This window comes from Tinamus guttatus, unplaced genomic scaffold (assembly GCF_059628265.1).
Source record: "Tinamus guttatus ecotype Peru unplaced genomic scaffold, ASM5962826v1 Tinamus_guttatus_pri_ptg000371l, whole genome shotgun sequence".
Lineage (NCBI taxonomy): Eukaryota > Metazoa > Chordata > Aves > Tinamiformes > Tinamidae > Tinamus > Tinamus guttatus.
In genome coordinates, this window is record NW_028288905.1 from 349674 (window position 1) to 364364 (window position 14691).

The 14691-nt window shown below is 39.6% G+C and overlaps 1 protein-coding gene across 1 annotated transcript; it reads right to left on the reverse strand.

Moving 5' to 3' along the window:
* Positions 1 to 165: 165 nt before the first annotated feature.
* LOC104565336 (putative ATP-dependent RNA helicase DDX43) lies at positions 166 to 13798 on the reverse strand. The gene is made up of 16 exons (XM_088530401.1): positions 13480 to 13798; positions 13090 to 13145; positions 12647 to 12779; positions 11783 to 11929; positions 11208 to 11289; positions 10383 to 10539; positions 10191 to 10309; positions 9749 to 9859; positions 7992 to 8133; positions 5999 to 6099; positions 5217 to 5304; positions 3833 to 3960; positions 2538 to 2647; positions 1659 to 1797; positions 831 to 918; positions 166 to 279 (listed from the first exon to the last, which is right to left on the reverse strand). The coding sequence occupies exons 1-16, from the start codon at positions 13796 to 13798 to the stop codon at positions 166 to 168; spliced, it is 2034 nt and encodes a 677-aa protein (XP_088386527.1).
* Positions 13799 to 14691: the final 893 nt, after the last annotated feature.

A 14691-nucleotide genomic window follows, 5' to 3' on the forward strand; every position in this document is an offset into this window, starting at 1 on the left:
TGGACACAAAGCTAGCTTTGTTGCTAAAAATAATAAAGGGCCGATTTTATAAAGTAGTGTAGGTGCATGGATTATTTAAATATGACATGTACAAAACTCAAGTCCATAGGTGCTACACAACCTATAATCACTTACACTTAATTTGTTTCAGTAACTTCAAGGTGATTACAATTCTTTTGGATGCCGTCTCTGAGGTCTTCTAATATCTCTTTCAATTTCTTTTTTTAGCTGAAATTGTTTGTATCTTTCTGCCATTGAAATAAGCTCACTAGGAACTGCCTGGCAATAAAACAGCATGAGAAAGAGTCAGTTTTACACAATTCTGTAAGCTTTTAGACATCTGCTTCACACCTCTGCTTCACACCTCTGCTACAAAAGCATAACTGACTAGAGTATTCCTAAACTAGATCTTGTTACTCATCTGGTCCCTGTCACTTTGCAAATTTGCTTTTCTAGAGACCTTCTGGTACACAGTACAAGCATTCAGAGTGAAATAAGTGTCGAGTTACATCCTAAGGAATAAATCAGATCATATAATTCCCCTGCAGGATGCACGTGTGCACATCCACATACATGCACAGGCTAAGATTTTTTGTGGTGGTGGGGAAGGATGTTTTGATTAACCTTGGAGATTCCTTTCTTGGACTCATTTGTATTAAGGTAAGATACAACAGCAAAAAGTTCCAAGCTAAGGGTATTCAGGACAGAGGCATTTAGTGATCTTTTTTGCTGAGACACTTTCCATGCGTGTAACATAAGCAGGCTCTCATGTTCACAACCTGGTTCAGAGGGCAAAGCACAATCAGGCTAAGACTTAGCCAGTCTCTTACTTGGTTTGCTCTTTCCAGAATGTCTATCAGCTCGGATGCAACTCTCCAATCATTCTTAGTGACAAGTGTTACTGCCTCCCCAGTACGCCTAAAACAAGGAACAAAAACGCCTATCTTCACAAGAGAAGGTAACTACACTGTTAGGCTTTTCCTACCAACAAATAATTCAGTTAGTAACTGGACTACAGGCAGCGTTTCTGCCGTTTTAGATAAAGCTGGTTGGAATACTTGCTATGCACATGACAGAATACAACTTTTTGTTTTTGTGAAGGTCAGAATAAGGCAGTTCAGCCAAAATACAGCAAAAGAACAAACACTTTAGAATTTTACACAACAAATCTATACACAAGTATGCAGAGTCATGCATTAATATCTCAAATAAAAGAGGAATAAGAAAAAAGTGTTCCAGGTTGGGCAAGCAGCATTCCTTCTCCCTAACAGCAAGCTATACCATCATTATAGGCAGAAAACTCTGAACTTAATTATTTTACCATGGAACCGATTGGGAAATGAAGTAGTTGAGCAGTTACAATACTTCCTACTGTTAAAACATTTTTCAAACATTCCATCCCACAAGGGAATTCAAAAAAAAAAAAAAAAATCAAAACCCCCCAAAAATGGAAAGCTCATTTGCTTTCAATATAACAGTTGGCCAATTTCCAAACACAAAGCAGTGCATTATGATCCGAGGAAGGCTCTGGTACCCGCTGGCAGCATCACTCCTCCCTTCCGCATCACCTTAGCTCTAGCATTTGATGCAAAACCCACCAACATTACATAAAACGCTGGTATTCATCAACTGCAAATATTGCTTTTGAAAATACTTACCCTGCTCGCCCAGTACGACCTACTCTATGGACATATTCTTCAATGTTTCGAGGGAAGTCAAAGTTAAAAACATGAGTAATGTCATGCACATCAAGACCTCGGGAGGCTAAGTCAGTAGCAATCAGTATTTTGACCTTGCCTAAAAAAATATGACAAAAACCACACAGCAGGAATTTATGGCATACACCGAAGATCTATTCTAGCTTGTTGACTTGCTAGTGTATAATAAACCTATCCTCAATAACTAACATATTTCCTTTTAAGTGTGTCCCACAATGATTGGACTTCAGCTACTAAGCGGCAGATAAGTACTCGTATTGTCATTTTATCATCATTTTATTTCATAGGTGGAACAACAAGGTGCAGAATCAAGCAATGTACCCTCCTGATATGAAGTGTCTACAAAGAGAACAGAAACTTCAACAACTATTTCCTCATCTGGCATTCTTATCACAGGGCTGTCTTTATGTACTTTGGGATTATATGATCCAATGTTAAATCCTCCCAGCATAATTGAACGGAACTGTTGCACTGCAAGCAGTGTCATCTAACACCAGTGTTTGCAGATGTGTAAAGTAGCACCATGTTGGCTGCCCTTCAAAGAATTCAAATAGGCCTTAAATAATATAGCTCTTGGCAATTCTAAGACTTATTGTGCATTCCAATACATTCCAATATTCATTGAACAAAAAGCAAATTCTTTGTTTGCGGTTTGTGTTTGTCAAAGCCCGGATTTATCATTCGGGGCTTCATACCCATACATTTAACATTTTCTTTTCTAGTGCACTAAGGAATCAATACACTTATAAATAGATATCCAGTTGCACAGAACAGGCTTTAAACACCTGGACTCAAAGCAGTATTTAGGTACCAACCTACCTTTCTTAAAGTCATCTAAAGCCTGTTCACGATCACACTGCTCCCTGTTTCCATGAAGTGACTGAACTGGAATTCCTTGGAGACCAAAGTCACTTGCTAAGTCATCAGCTCTAAGATGAAGTAAACATGCAAAGGTAACAGAGCACTGCCAATAGCTAAGTGCGTGTCTAAGATGGTGCAAAATCCTACTAAGGCCAGCTGATACTTATTCTAACGGCATGGAAGAAAGCACAGAAAATGCAAAACAAATTATTTTTTTCAAGCTCTTGTCTTCCTATCTCAACAAGAGAGCTCTTCAATGAGGACACTGAATCCACAAAGCAGAGCCAGCCGTGCTGCAAAAAAATATCAACTCAGAAAGCACTCTAACAGAGTAGCCAAGAAGGCCACACCAGGTATCATGCACCTTGTGTATACAAAGAAAGGGGGAGTAAATAAGGTAGAACAGATCTGAAGTGCACTCTGAGGATAGAAGAAAGGAAAGCTTTCTTGTTTTACAGCAGTATTTATCAGAACAGCGTTTCTGAATTTGCCAAAGCAGCCTCACATGTTGTGTTTCCAGACAGAAGCCTGAAGCCCTTCCAGGCAGATGTCAAGATTAAGTTATGTGCTACAGACAGCAAAGTTATCACCTGAAAGGTCTGATTAGGAGTCAGAAGCTCCTCACACTGACTGCTCAAGAAGAATGTTCAGAAAACAGTTCAGATCCATTTAAAGGAAAAATAACCAGAATATCCCTTAAAGGGCAGCTCATGTCTGCCTCTACCCTACACCCACAAATTAGGGGAAAAAAAAAGTTACATGCAACATATTACATAATTATTTTCAAACATTCAAGTAGCTAAAAATTGTCACACTACAAAGTTAGTTTCACTTTCTTGCATCCAAAGGGGAAACGAAAGAATCCATTACTTATGTTGTTTGCCATAGCACCCGAAAGGCTCAGGTATGGTACAATGATAGACAAAGTCTTGTACACACCAGTTTTGTGTGCAAGTGAAGACTAAGTTAGATTAATATATTCTTAAGAACATTAACATCCACTTCAATTATGCGAAATTAAGATTTCTCACCATTATTACTATTAGCTCTGAAATTAAAAACTATATGAAAAACCAGGCAAGCAATGATTTGGAGATGAGGGGCTAGTAGGAAGGGTAATGACACCACAGCCAAGAGTACTACCAGCAACACACTGCTAAAAGGTTGTATCTCAATTATCTGGATGTAAGAAACTATTGAATATTTCTGGCAGAGGGAGAAGAAAAAAAAAAAACACAGAAGTGATTACATACGTAAGTTTCTTTCCCACAAAAATGATGACCTTATCCTTCGGCTTCATGGAGTCAATGAAGTACCGTGTGAAAGCTCTCTTCTCTTCTTCCGGTATAACAACTACTCTCTGTTCTACCGTGTTTACAGCCTGTCAAACATAAGACATGTTACACAGAAATAGATTTGAATTATGTTTTTCTGTTATTTCCCAAATTATAGAATTAGTAAGTATTAAACTAATATAAAAACTAGAAGATGCATTGGAATTAAAAGCAAAGATTTGTTGTTTTCTGGTTGCCTTAGGGGAGTAGTATAATTTGTCCTTAAGCAGTATGCCAATCACAGACAGACCCACAGATTTATGAGGGGAAATGAAACAGATTCTGAATACTACTGAAAAGTAGTTTTAAATTTTTTTCTGGGTAGTCTAGACATTCTCCTGACATTGCATCACAAACCACAACTTATGGCAAGAGTTGAGAAATTGGTCCAGTACTTCCTTCTCCACATTGGAAAGCTCAAGAGTGTTAAGGTTTGAAGTTAGATTATTTAATTAAAATCACCACACAGCATAGATATTTCAACATTAACTGATATCACAAATGCTTCTCCTATAAACCTCTAAATACAAAGCTGAACAGCAGAGGCATTTTTTTTTGTTGGATGTTGGATAGAAGTGATCTCTCATCTTTGTTCCCCTGCAAGCGAGCTACTCGACACTTAAAAAAATATATGATTGATTTGTTTGCCCTTCATGATCCACCTCCTAACATTGTAGTTTGCTATTTCAACAATATTATTCTATCAAATACTATTATTGGAGATACAAAACACTTCAGTTTGAAGTAACTGATAAGATGATCAGTATCAATTAAGAACTAAATCTAGTATGCTTCAGAATAAACACTTTTCCAAAATAAAACTTCTGTTGTCTTGTGTTATCTTACTCAGAATATGTAGTTGATCTGTAAATTTTTTTTATCTGAATTAAAATCTGAATCAAGTGAATTACAAAGCAATTTCAAAATAAAAGTTACTGACAATATTATAAGCAAGTATCTGGCCATTATACAGACTTGGCTCAAGGCTTTATTACTGAAACTGCAGGAACATGCTTATAGGAGCATGACATTCAGTCAACTTCTAGATTTGGTTGATGCAACTGCTCGTCATTCGTCTTCTCCTGAAGTCTACGACTTCTCAATACAAACACATTAGAATAAATTTCTTCTCCAATCTCTTTTTAAGCTTGTTAAAAGCTTCAATAAAAGTTTAGAAAGACTGACGGTTTGCTGGAAGTTGATAATGATTTTAGTCACAAGCATTGACTTTATATATAGTTACAATAAAATTTCTGATTTATCTGCAGGTTCTTCTAGAAGAAAAAAAAGGAGTGCAACTTACTGTTAAATCAAGAGTGCCAACATAGACAATCATAGGATTTTTCAAATAGGATTTTGCTAGGCGACGAACACCATCAGGCCAAGTAGCACTAATGGGAAGTGAACAGGAAAACAACAAGCAAAGAGCACAAAATTATTCTCTAATATATTAATCACATTCTTCTTTCTTTCTTCCTTCTTGCACAAGAGAGGCACTCGAATATTCAGTAAAAGTAGCCCAACTTCCATAACCTTTAGAAATTGTCCTAGCAAGCTAATAGTTAACAATCCTCTTCCTTTCAAGGTAATCATACTTTAAACTCGAAAAGTTAGGCAGAAATTACAGAATGTAATGAAGCCAAACAGTGAGTTTAATAAGCATCTTCTAAGTATGGTTCTAAAAAAATTGGACATTTCTACTTCCTGAAAATTGTGTAATTTCAGAGGAAGTACAGTAGCAGACTAGCACAGGTAGTATCCAAGCTTTTGATTAAATGTTCACATCTAGGTGCAAAACCAGAAAAAACAGAAGTTGGCCTTTCATATCAATACAGTAAATCTCAGCACTCCCAACACACCTCTTTTGAAGGAACACAGATGCTTGTCTAACTGCACATAAACCCTCAAAAGGTGGAAGAGTAAATCATCTTGTCAAAAACAAAAGCAAACAAACAGTCTGGCTAGGCAGGATAGGAAAAAAAGGGATATTGATGTCATTTAGGCTTGCAAAACCTTTATTAGGGACTGATAACCTCAAAACAAGTGTAACTAGTTCAAGCACTGAGCACTACTATGATTAAATACCTTGTCATGACAGTTTGTCTGTCTGGCCGCACATCTATTAGGATCTTCATTATCTGAGGTTCAAATCCCATATCCAACATTCTGTCAGCTTCATCTAAAACCTGCTTAGAATAGGATAAGCACCCAATTTCCTTAGAAGAGAGTTTCAGCAAGACATAGCAGACCATCTTAAGCAATGATTTTAATTTCAGAATCCACTCTATAGCTTATACTAAAGCTGTTCAACTTTTCCTTTCATCTCTTCAATCCCCTCTATATAGGGGAGCAGGCATCACAAGAAAGCCCACAGTCTTTAAGAATATCTACCATCACTGATGAGGAAACAGCATGGAGTGCTTCCACTTTTCTTTTTTCACTTCAAATTGGTTGCTTCCCTATCTCTCTCACACACATACACACACACACACAAGATGTGCACAAAACCTACATGCAAATTAAAATGGTACCTTTGGTATCTGGCAGGTTATAAGTAAAAATTGACTGATACCAGTATTGCCACAAAGGCACACACATGGTCAAGTGCATGTGAACAATACTGCTAGCACTTGCTACATGATCATCTCTGGTAAAGAGTGGAAAGTTGAAGACAACAAACTCACAACATACGAGTTGATTTTTAGCACTTCTTTAAAATTTAAAGCCCTTTGGGCCCACTCGCAATGACAGCAATTTTTGATCAATTCAAGAATGGTATGACCCATTCAATACTTTTCTGTTAACTGAATTATGAAGAGAAAAATCTGCCTCTCCTCCCCTTTCTCTGTGGGGATAAAATTGCAAGAGAGTATTGGTGAACTCTGAACACAACCACTCAGGCCCCATCCTTCCTCTAACATACAAGGGTTTCAGTCTCCTACTCTGTGGCTGCTACCCAGGAACAATTTTTCTCTCTTAGCTTTCAGAGTTTAATCAACAGTTGTATGATCATGCATTTTAGACACTAACATTTCCCACTTACTTATGTGGAAATGTTAGACTTGCATGACAATTATTGCCTTTGCTTTGTAGTTTCTTTCTTTTTGGTGCATTATTCTACACAGAACGCTTTTCATATAGATCCTCTGGAATTTTCTGGAACAACAAATCCATCCTCAGGAGATTCAGAAGACTAAAATTGTTTTCTGGCTTCACTCTCTGTTTTCAAAGAATATATGGAAGCTTCATTGAACTACCCACATCCTAGTAAAACAACAAGGTTGAAGCTTCACAGTTTTAAATAGAGAGTTAAACACATATCTTAAGTCTGTTGCAGATGTAAGCCAGATATCAGCATTATTTTCTCCAAAACATTCATCAGCAGGTACTGGCTTAAATTCTCCCCGCTAAACTGTATGGCCATTCTAAACAAGTAAAAACTCATTTGTGACAGGAATAACCAGTGTTTCTTCTAAAATTACGAGGAAGAGAAGCCTGCCTGCAGTAAGCGAGTTACTAAAAATCCAGACAAGTCACAACAGTGATCAACGTCATTTCTGTCAAATAGGATGGCAGATTTCCTCATGCTCTCAGGTCACCTTGTATATTTAATTATAATTAGCAATGTCCATAAAACAGGCAAAGAGTTTTCTCACCAGAGGATGAATCTCTTAAAAACAGCTACAAGAGCTGTAGCTGCTCCTTACTCTGAAAGGACTAGTACAAGGACTCTGGTTCTTATTGTACAAGAACTTAGTAATCTTTAAAAGAAAAGGGAAATAGGACCCATTGCATAACTTAAGTTTGACATCACAAAAAATACTACTATGGAATACAAATTTATGATCTTTAAAGTGCCTTTTTTCCTGCAAGAAGTATTTTTCCTGTGTGCAGCGTGATTATGACAGGAATGAATCCTATCATAATCTAATGTTCAACCCTTCAAATCCAATGTTAGCCTTAAGATACAGTGTAATTGAGACAAAGTTTAAAAGAAAGCTAAAGTAAAGTTTGAGATAAGACTATATCAACTATTTCCCAACTCATGCAGTACTTTCATTCCATATCAGCTACTTGCCAAATAAGTTATGCTCTTCAGATTTATGAAGCTGTTCATTTGAAGATCATTCAGTCTGCCAGGGGTAGCAATAACAACATCCACACCCTTGGTAACCAGGTTTATCTGTCCTTTTCGGTCCCCACCACCATATATGCAAATGCTGAAAAAATAAAACATTTTCCAGAGTATAGTGTTAAGATTCAAGTAAAGACAGTCTTTCTCAAATAACACCACCACATTGCTTCACTTTGGGTAATACCAGATTATACCTTTTAAGGCAGAAATACAGTGTAGGTGTAATTGCTAAAGTCATGATAAACAATAGTTTAACATTGAACAATTTCCCCCGCTTTGGGCAGCAATAGCTCTCTACTGAAGCTGCAGTGAAAGGAAACATGCAAGGAAGGAAAAATAGCTATTAAGCTACAAGCATACTTTCAACTGTTCTTAAAATATTCAAACCAAACAGAAGAGCCCCAGAACAGGATGCATGATTTTCTGAATATTACCTTCAAATGTCTTCCCTCTTCCCCCCCTGCCCATTTAACCAACCTATACACTCAAAAGATCTTAGGCCTACAGAAAAACTTAGCACTTTTTGTAGAACTATCAAGTATTTTGGGGAGGGAAGCAAACACATTGTATCATTTGATGACTAGTAAATTAATTCTGAACATTATCCAAGATTGCCAGGGGTTCTCAAAGGAAGTTTTAGAACACAATAATGTCCGTTCAATAGCATTAATGAAGATCCGCACAAGGGACACAGTGTACTCTCAGTAGCTTTGTGAATGACACCAAACTGGGAAGGCATCAAAACAGTGTAGCTAGCAGATCAACAGGAGTGAACTTTGCCACTTGTGAGCCACCCCTCAAGAGCAGCACATCCAGTTTTTCCTTTTTTCATTGCAGTTTACTCTGTGCAATTGCAATAAAAGCAGTGTCAGTCTGCAGCAAGTCCAGCAGATGGCTGCCAAGATGCACAAGGAGCTGGAGCACATGATGGAGTGAGAAACTCGACTTGTTCAGCCTGAAGACAAGAAGGCTCACAGGAGACCTCACCACTGCCTACTGCTACCTAGCACAGGCTGTAGAGAAGACAGTCAGACTCTTCTCAGACATCCGCGCTAGAAGAAAAGGCAACAAAGTGCCAACATTGAAAACTCCAAGCATGTACGAGATACAGACTTTCCTCATGAAGGTGTTTTAGCTAGAACAGATTGCTCAGAGGGAACAAAACATGAACTAATTCCACAAGCCAGCCTGTTAACATGGCCTTATTCTGGAGGAAGTGACCTGACAGAAGGCTAAAGCAGCCTGCATGAAGAATGCAAACACTCACAAAATTAGACCCTACCAAAGACTACATCCTGATAAACAAAAAGCCAAAAACATTAAAAAAACACTAACACCTTAATTATTATATCCAAAGACATATTGTCCTAAGAATGCAGAAGAGTTTCTTCTAAAATTTCTGCTCTTATTAAATTCTCTCTCTCTGGGTAGGAACAAGAATAATCCACCTGAGCCCCTTTTCCCCTCAAATGTGGCACAGTGCACATACCACCTCGCAGCTCAGGTTAACTTCTCCCATGCAATTCAAACAGAATACAAGGCCTCTTCTCAGCCTTCAAAATAAATAAAACCAAAAAAAGTACAAACTGTACATTAAGCACCTTTCCCCTCCCTTAGCAAAGGTATTTATATTAGTAGATTTAACAAAGCCCAAGTGGTAGAAAAATATTATTTAACAAACAAGTGAGAGGGAAGATTACCTTTTAATTCCTTTGTATGTGTACTTCGAACACTCTGCCTCAACCTGAAGCGCCAGTTCTCGAGTAGGAGCAAGGACTAACATCCCTGGCCCCCCACGCTGATCTCGAGGTCTGCAACAGAGCACCATTATAACGTGGCTACATGAGAATACACAAAGTCTGACATTTGATATCACTTAAAAAAAAATGTGTGAGTGTGCATATATACATATACACACATACATATATTAGCGCTTCTCAGCTCCCATTGCTAAAACTCAATAAAGCTCATGGTTTCTGTAACATATATAGTGTTCCCCCAGTTTTTTTTTTTCTTCCCCCCTTCAGTTTATTCTTTGCTATCTTTTTTAGTAGGAAGTCATCACTGGATAAGTGGGAGGGGAGAGAGGACAAAACAAAAGCATGCGCAACTAAGCAGCTCAGAGATACAAACAGTCCTTACATTGGCTGGGAATCCAAATGAATGAATCCAGGCATTAAGTAAGCTAATGTCTTCCCGGTGCCCGTCTGCGCTATGCCAATAAGATCCATTCCCTGCAGTATGATGGGCCACGCCTGGGACTAACACAGAGCAAGGGACACTTTAAAAACATGCCTCATTTCAATTAAACTTCCACCAGAATTAAAGAAATACCTGAATTGGCGTAGGTTTCTGAAAACCCACTTTTCTGATATTAGTCATAACATCAGGATAATGCTCAAACGCATCTTCAAATTTACAAACAGGATTGGGAATGCAGCGCTTTTCACCTTCTTTCAAGTCTTTGCAAATTATATTATTATTTTCTTTCCTGTGTAGAATTAGAGCAGTATAAAAGCTTTAAAAGCACTGAATCTGAAAACGTGAAACTAATACTCAGAAGGTTTTTCTGATTTTTTTTTTTTAAAAAAAAACTTCCAGCACAACAAATTCGGACTCCTGGATTAGAGTTATAACTACACTTCTAACTTCCAGAAAACCTTATTACAAAAAAGCTTCTCCTGTATTGCTTATTATTTCCTCCTTAAAATTTTAAGGAATGACTACAGTTGCACATACCACTGTCATATCAGACTTCAATTACCATACATTACAGAACTATTATTATTATTATTTTTTCTATTCAAAGGCAATCTGTAAACTCGTAAGAATGGCTTTGGACTGCACTGTCAGAAATCAATATTCTGACTGAAGTCTTCCTAAAACATTTCCAGAGTAGCTCTCTGGATGCTCTAGCAAATACAAACAATAGTTTAGAACAAAAGCAAGACAATCAATAAGCAAGACGAGCTATAGTGGGATTTTTGGGTCATCCTCTCCCGACAAATAGGGGATATAAATACACACCAGTGGTTTATCTTTACTCTAGCCCTCTTCTGCTCTGAAAATTCCTCTCCACATTTTCTTACTTTGAGCGATTAGGCTAGGAAAAAAAAAAAATCTTTCTTGGGAATCATCTGCTTGACAAAATGATCTTACCGCCACAGTTCCACTTCTTCTTTTGTCATAGATGCAGTCCTGGGTGACTCTTTATAAAAGTTTTTCTCAATTGGAGGCAAGTCTTAAACAATTAGAAAAAAAGCAAGCTGAGTCAGTAAGAAACACTGCAAAGTCAAGGTTGCTAAACCAAAGCAGATTGGGTCCTGTACTGGAAAAGAAGTCAAAAAGCACTGGGAGACTATTGTTGCATTCATATAAAAGATAAAGGCTCAGACACTCTTGAGCACATGTGAAACAAGTATTTGCCTACATTCCAAATTCTAAAATATTTTATTGTGTTGCATTTAACAATTCTCATATTTGTGGCAACAGCAAAAATTAAACTGTAGCCCTTTCAATAACAAACTTTGAAATACAGTCTCAGGACTACATTTAAGTCTCCACACAATGACCCATGATCACTCTGAGAAATGCTGAAGTGGGTCACTTCACTGTTTCTACATGATTCACATGCAAAAAAATCCTCTCAGAACAAGATTTAAAAATGTTTACACATTCAACAGCTTCATCCCATTTAAGAGTAACAATGTACAATCTAATTTTTAACAACTAACCTGCCCACTTCATAGCTTCATATCTAGCTTTATTTTCTCGAATGGAGGCCCAGTTAATCACAGATTTCTGTGGGATGTCTTCTGACTTGGTAAGATCCAAGTGTTTTTCTGCAGAAGTACTACCAAAGTGCTGCTGTTTGATGGAATCTGTTGACGTATGAGAAAAACCCACAGAAACAAAGCACTTTTAATACTAAACAAAAGTTACAGAAAATAAGACTTCTTATTCTTTTTTTTTTTTTTGAGAAACGTGAAGCATTTAAATAGTTTCAGAGTAAGGCTTAAGAAAAAAGTATATCAGTAAAGATGTCAAATCCATTTCTGATGAGAAAGAAAAGCATTTCAATAGTTGCTTAAAGCAAGCAAGCAACAGGGTCTGAAATCCTGTTCCTTCAGCTACAAAGAAGGTTTGTTATGCAGCAGGTTTTTGGGGGGCAGGGGGAATGGATGGAGGAGGGGTGAACTGAACCAGAGCCTATGATAAGCAGACAAAGTTTTATTTATCAATTGTAACAGCAAGGTTTATTTTTAAAGTGCAATCAAAAAAAAATCTCAATTTAATTGTGCTCTATGACCTTTTGATCAGGCTAGCATTTCTTCAGAAAAACAGATTTTACATCGAAGATAATAAACGGGAACATAGTTAATTATGACTAGAAAAAAAAACAGAAGCATGGGGCAAAAACAACCGTCAAGTGTGTTCATGGGCGACAGGAGAAGCTATTTAGATATTTCTTTGATTTAGAAGGGGTTGTATTGCCACAAAAGAGAGGCAAGACATTTTAGTAAAACACAGAACACTTCTGCAAAAGCATCAAATACACAGAAGGGATTTTTTTTTTTTTTTTAAAAAGTACTTGTTACCTTTTTCAGTCCCACCTCTAGTGTAGTTTTGTCCAAGTCTTGATATAGTATCTTCAATCAACATCTTGGCTTTGCTTTGCACTGCAATGCTGCCAAAAATCTTTACTTCTGCTTCAGAGGTTCCCTTTGTAACCTATGTTTATAAAACCTCATTAACTTTTTCTGTACTGTAAAGACAAGCACTATATTAGAATACGCACTATATTTTTTCCTAGATTTGAACTTCCTTTCTAGGAAAGGATCTCTAATTCTCTTTCCAAAAAAAAAAAAAAAAATTAAAACACATACCCCAGGAGAAGATGGCAATCCCCTCCTCCTTTATGGCTATTCTTACAAAAGACCAGAATTATTAAAGGAGAATGAGTTGCTCTGGTTCACAGAAGCAGAGCCAAGGCTGTCTTCCTGAGAGCCTCGGCCTGAAGGAGCCACAGTGCATACAGTACCTGTATCTTAGCACCTGAAGACTCCTCAAGTTCTCTTATTTTAGCTCCACCCCGACCTGTTATAAAGATACAGGTATTATAAATCTTTAGGCCAAAACAACAAAAAACAAGACAGTGCAAATCCAGATTGTTTTCTGTGTCAACCAAAGTAGTAAGGCCTCCACAGGAGAGAGTGTATCCTTAGAAAGAGACAGGCAGGTGTTTCAGCAAGTTGCAAAGGAGGCAGAAGATGGAGGGGAGAAAAAGGTGGGGAGGGATGGGGAAAAAGGATGTTAGATGAAGAGGCAGAGCAGCAAAATCAACTCGAGAGCTGCCTTCTGTCATGGAACTAGTGGGGTGTCAGCACACTGGCTGCCAACAAGGAGACAGTAGCAGGACGGGTGTTATTACCTATGAGAGCCCCGACCAGGGCACTGTCGAGGCACAGGCAGAGCGGCACAGGCGCATCCCGAGGGCGGTGGGCAGCGCGGGGCACCCATTGCCCTGCCGCCTCCCCCGAGCCCCGGGAGCCTCCCGCGCCTCGAGGCTCCCACTCCTCCCCCGCCTCGCGCTGCCTCTCGCGGTCCCGCCGCCCTCTGCTGCCCTCCGCTGAGACGTGGCTCCGCGAAGGGGCCGCAGGCGACCACCACCGCGGCGAGGCGTCAGGCGCAGGAGATGGCGGCGGCTCCGCGCCGCCCTCCTCGTCGCCGCTCGCCTCCCAGTCTGACATGGCGACGCCGCAGCCAACGATCAGCCCACGTGGCGGCGCCGGGACGCGCTTTATGCGAGAGGGCGCGCTCATTGGCCAGCGTGACCGCTCGCTGGGCGCTGATTGGCTGCTTCGCCGAGGCCGCCCAAGGGGCGGGAAAGCCTGGAGCCGCCTCCCCCGCTCGGCCGTTGGGCCGCGTCCCGCGTCCCGGGGTGGGCGGCGGTTGCGGCCTCCCCGCCTCTTGCCCGGGTCTGGTGGTGGAGGGGAGCTGTGGCCGCGGGGCGCTGGTGGTAGCGATCCTCCTGGCCGGAACATGACGGGGTGGGTGCCTGCCCTCCTCCCCGTCCCGTCATGCTGCCGTGATATTTTTTACATAAAAATTAATGTTTCAGTGCGTGTGTTGTTTGAGGGTAACTGGGAAGGTGTGAGGGAAACTGGGACGGCACGATGGAAAGCAGGAAGGGTTTTGAGGAAAGGCTGGCGTTTGCACCCACTTCTGGCACAGTATGGGAGTTTTAGGGAAACAAAAACAAAAATATAAAAAATCATGTGGAGTTTAAGGGCGAAGCAACGTGACCTGTGAACGGTGTCGAAATCAAAGTTCTTGAAGAGTAAGTGGCGCTTACCCGTCTGCAGGCAGCTGCGGGTGCCTTGTGGCAGGACAGGCTTGGAGTGGCCTTGAGCATCGTGCCAAAACCAATCCAACCTGTGCACAGGATCATCTTGCTCTGGTTTTGAAGCCTCCAAAGAGCCACTGAATTCATGAGAGAAGCAAGGTCTCTATATTAAATGCTTTGCAGTCAAATCCTAAAACTTCAGTGGGACTAGGACTCTACAAAGTGAACAAAGAATGCTGCTGTTTTGGTGCAGTAATATTGTGAGCCAGTGAGGAGGATGGTGCTGGCCTCTTTTCA

Excerpts from the sequence above, each read along its gene's own strand:
- LOC104565336 (XM_088530401.1), bottom strand. The coding sequence starts at position 13,798 with ATGTCAGACTGGGAGGCGAGCGGCGACGAGGAGGGCGGCGCGGAGCCG. Across the intron at positions 5,305-5,998 it reads AGACAAACTGTCATGACAAG|TGCTACTTGGCCTGATGGTG; the intron begins GTATTTAATCAT and ends ACTTCCCATTAG. Across the intron at positions 2,648-3,832 it reads TTTGTGGGAAAGAAACTTAC|AGCTGATGACTTAGCAAGTG; the intron begins GTATGTAATCAC and ends ACTTCATCTTAG.